This window comes from Pinus tabuliformis, chromosome X (assembly GCF_031772625.1).
Source record: "Pinus tabuliformis cultivar Carrire ecotype Pingquan chromosome X, CPIR1, whole genome shotgun sequence".
In the NCBI taxonomy this organism is placed as follows: domain Eukaryota; kingdom Viridiplantae; phylum Streptophyta; class Pinopsida; order Pinales; family Pinaceae; genus Pinus; species Pinus tabuliformis.
Window position 1 is genome coordinate 1541734413 of NC_142308.1, and position 4423 is coordinate 1541738835.

At 41.9% G+C, this 4423-nt stretch overlaps 1 protein-coding gene across 1 annotated transcript; it reads left to right on the forward strand.

Moving 5' to 3' along the window:
- Positions 1-298: 298 nt before the first annotated feature.
- LOC149145927 (exocyst complex component EXO70A1-like) lies at positions 299-3384 on the forward strand. Its single transcript, XM_089447410.1, has one exon. It carries the CDS (start codon positions 758-760, stop codon positions 2810-2812), a length of 2055 nt encoding a protein of 684 aa, XP_089303536.1. The 5' UTR covers positions 299-757; the 3' UTR covers positions 2813-3384.
- The last annotated feature ends 1039 nt before the right edge of the window (positions 3385-4423 follow it).

Consider the following 4423-nt stretch of genomic DNA (forward strand, 5'->3'; position numbering starts at 1 on the left):
AGTAGATTTATTTTGCTTTAACCAATTTTAAATTTTATTAAAAATAGAAATGTACATATATCCTCTCAGTCTCAAGAAATTTCAGAGCAATCGACCGTGGGTCAGTCATTGTTGACACACAATGTCTATGTAATTGGTCACGGTTGAGATACACAATGTGTATATCAATCATTCACATTCATATACAAACTGAATATAACGCTGTAACGGCTCTTTCCCACGATTTGCCCTCTCGATCCAGACGAAGATTCCGGGAAAAGTCGCCATGGGTTCACCAACGTCTGACGGCGTTGTCGGACAAAGAGCGTCGCCGAAGCCACCTCTAAAACTAGCGCAAGAAGACTAGAAGTGTCTCTATCTAGCGGAGCTGCTAAACATTTAGCGGCTCTGTCCAGCTGTCCACGACCATATCTTCATTCTCCTATACTAGTTCTGCTCTTAACGTCCTTTCGGGGTCATAGCGCTGCGACGAAATTTCTGGCAACCACCCATCCCCTACCGGTCCAGAGTTCAAATCCGGGCACGAGTAAATAACATGAACAGAGAATGGACACAGAACGACGATGCCAACGATGAAGAGGAAGAGGACGAAGAAAGACCGATCAATGATATGTCTTTATTTTTCTCTGAAAGTAGCTCCGGAATCTTTAAACATTTTTCTCAGAAACCCTAGAAATCCTTGAAACCTTTGTTTTGAGGTTTGCAAGAATAGTTTCTGTGTATTGGGTTTGGTGGGGTTGACAGTCTTTTTGCTGCCATGGGGGTGAAGAGCGATGGTGTTGGAGGTTCCGGGTTCGAGTCCCTGCTAGCCGCTAGAAAATCTCTGGCAAAAACGCTTGAAAAATCAAGGGTTTTGGCCTCTACATTGGAGCAAACGGGGCCCAGGTTGGAAGAACTGAGTAGCCGCTTGCCCGCCCTTGAGGCTGCAGTTTATCCCATGAGGAACCATAAACAAATATTACTCGGGTTAGGGGGGCATATAGACCGTGCAGTTGGCCCTGCTGCTGCTGTTTTGAGGGTTTTTGATGCCGTTCACGGCCTCGAGGAAAGCCTGTTATCCGATCCGCAGTCAGACATTTGGGGCTATTTGGCAGTGGTGAATAGGCTTGAGGAGGCGCTTAAGTTCTTGAGCGAGAATTGCACTGTGGCCACTCAGTGGCTGGAGGACATCGTCGAGTACATTGGTAGGCATAATGTAGGGGAAGGGTGTTATTTGCCCAGATTGAGGGAGTCTCTGGAGGGATTAAGGGCATTGCAGAGGGATCAGGATCGATCCCGGCTTGATGGAGGGTTGCTGGATGTGGCATTGGATAAGCTTGAGGGGGAATTCAGGAGGCTTCTTGTGGAGAATTCTGTGCTTCTGCCCTTGTCATTGCCTAGCGACCGGCCTTGCATAGCTCCTTCGCCGCTGCCGGTACCAGTGGTCAAGAAGTTGCAGGTGATTTTAGAGAGACTGACAGTGAACGATCGGCTTGAGCGCTGCTTGGAGATCTATGTCGATGTCCGGGGCGGCAATGCCAGGGCAAGTTTGGAAGCCTTGCAATTGGATTACCTGCAGGAAGAATTCATCAGTGTTCTGGGCAAGGACGAGTACATTGATCAGTGGACTCGGCATCTGGAATTTGCAGTGAAGCACTTGTTGGATGCAGAATATAAGCTCTGCGGCGAGGTATATGAGAAAATTGGCCCTGATGTCTGGTTGGGATGCTTCGGCAAGATTGCCCTGCAGGCTGGCATGTTGGGATTCTTGAAGTTTGGGGAAACTGTAGCGAACAGTAAGCAGGATCCTATCAAGCTATTGAAGCTGTTGGATATCTTCGATGGTTTGAATAAGATGAGGCCTGATTTCAATAAGCTGTTTGGAAGCAAAGGCTGCTTTGAGATTCAGAATCGGACGAGGGATCTGGTGAAGATGGTTGTTGAAGGTGCCTGCCAAATATTTTGGGAGTTGCTGACACAGGTGGAATTGCAAAGACAGAGACCAGCTCCTTCTGATGGCGGCGTTCCAATGCTGGTAAGTTTTCTTTTGGATTACTGTAATCAGCTGCTAGAGGATCCATATAGATCAATCCTGACCCAGGTACTAGTCATAGAGCGCAGTTGGCGGCGTGAAAGCTTTCAGGAAAGGATTCTTCTTGATGGAATTGTAAGTATAATCAGAGCTCTGGAGCTCAATATAGAAACATGGTCCAAATGCTACGGAGATCCTGTTCTGTCTCATTTGTTTCTGATGAATAACCATTGGCACTTTTATGTGCATACTAAAGGAACAAAGCTTGGGGATCTTCTTGGAGATGCTTGGTTAATGGAGCATCAGCAGTATAAAGAGTATTATGTTGCAGTGTACTTTAAAGATAGTTGGGGAAAACTCCCAGCCCTGTTGAGCAGAGAGGGTTTGATTCTATTCTCGGGCGGTCGAGCCACTGCTCGGGATCTGCTGAAGCAGAGGCTCAAGGCATTCAATGTAGCTTTTGATGATCTATATAAAAAGCATGCAAAGTGGATCATTCCTGACAAGGAACTTGGGGCGAAAATAGGCCATTTGGCTGTGCAGGCATTGGTTCCGATTTATCGAAGCTATATGCAGAACTATGGTCCTCTGGTGGAGCAGGATGAAAGCCCTAAAAAGTATGCAAAATACACTGCAGAAGACTTGGAGCGCATGTTGGGAGGCCTTTTCCAACAGAAGACTGTGAAACCTTTGATTGAACTACCAAAACTTAGCAGGACAGTCACCGTTGGAGGAGCCAACAATGGCATAATCAACAACGGAAAGACTAATATTTTGCGTACCTCTTCTGCAGTTATCTAGTCTATATATTTCGGCAGGGCTACAATATTCAAAGGGGTGTTGATGGGTTTCGATTATTTTCAACTTAGATCAGAAAAATGGAGGAGGTTATGATCTATGTACAGTTTGTAGTCAATAAATATAAAGACCAGAAAGTTCTTGCCAAAATTGTCACGGAATCGACATTTATGAGCAGCTTCCATGACTATGTACATGCCGTTTCAGGCCTTTTAACCTCTGACCTTTCTTCTAACTGTAGCAGCATCTTCAGAAAGAAGCTCAAAGCTTGTTATCAACATGAAGATTATTTGCTAGAAAATGAGTTTTTCAGGGATACTGCTCTGACAACTTTTGAGCAGCAAATGAACACAGGAAAACCTGACTAGTTGGATCACTATTCTTTGGTCACTGTTCTGATGAAAATGTGCTAAACTTGCTATTCAATTTGATAGCATGTGCCATGGAAATGAAATCTTCAAGTTTTTATGGTTCAAATGTAACCAAGTGCATTTAGCTCCAGGAAATTCGATAAAAACAGTTGACCATTGAGTTTTTGAATTTCTGATTGCTCCAAGGAGCCTCTGTTTTAGATCTCTATCTTGTATTCATTCATTACTCTGAATTCTTTATAGTCCATATTCTTAAGGGCCTTAGATGTTTGGAACTTCAAGCGAATTTGTACTTGGTCACATGCTTCATTCTTGTAAAGAGTTCCTAGCAAAACTTTTGAACATGGAAAATAATCTTGTTGCATTATGGGATGGATATGAGCACAGTAACAACATGATCACAAAAAATTATTGTTGGTATGGATACATACAAAGTAAAATCTATATGAATTTACATCAGAAAATGTGAACTATTTTCCAGTGTTCTTTGCTATGATAGATTGTTATCAATGTGTTTTTATATAACTGATTTCCATAAGGGATGGATTTTGAACTTAGAATCCTACAATAAAAATACTTGTGAATTGGCCATTTGACCACTCGGTATATTGTACATCAAGCTTTCCAAAGTCTCATCTTTCAGTTTTGCCTTATGGCATGTGTCGCTGTTGTTTATTTTAATATCGTTTCAATTTTGCCGTAAGCATATTTTTCTTAATGTTCTGTTGATCGTGCTGATATTATTGGGATTAGCTCTGTGAAGAAATACTAATGTGGAAGGAAACGTGCATTACAAAAGCAACCATCACAAGCAATAATTGTTCTCTTTGTTGACTCGCTAATTGTTTTGTTTACCTTTGCAACAGTGAGCGATCTCTCGGTTAAGTGGGAAGCTCTCTTTGTTTTGTGAAGTCATTTAGTAGATTTCTCGTTCCATTAGACTAGAAGTAGATTTCTCGTTACACAGACATTCACTGCATGAGCTTAACAAATTAATGATGTCATAGATTTTGCAAGTTTCTCTATTTCCATTGTTAATGCTGTTTCCTTTTGGTTGTATGATGAAATGGCTCTGTAGAGACTTCATAATGCTGTGATATCTCTGTGGGCAGTCATTTCACTGTTTGTTAATTAGTCAGTGATAATATTATAGGTTTTTTTGTATCATTAAACTAAATATCAATTTATAATGGTTAATTAGATACATAGATTATGATAATATCACTTTGACTTTAGGTTATTT

What these genes read in the sequence shown, in the direction of transcription:
- LOC149145927 (XM_089447410.1), top strand. Translation starts at nt 758, where the DNA reads ATGGGGGTGAAGAGCGATGGTGTTGGAGGTTCCGGGTTCGAGTCCCTG.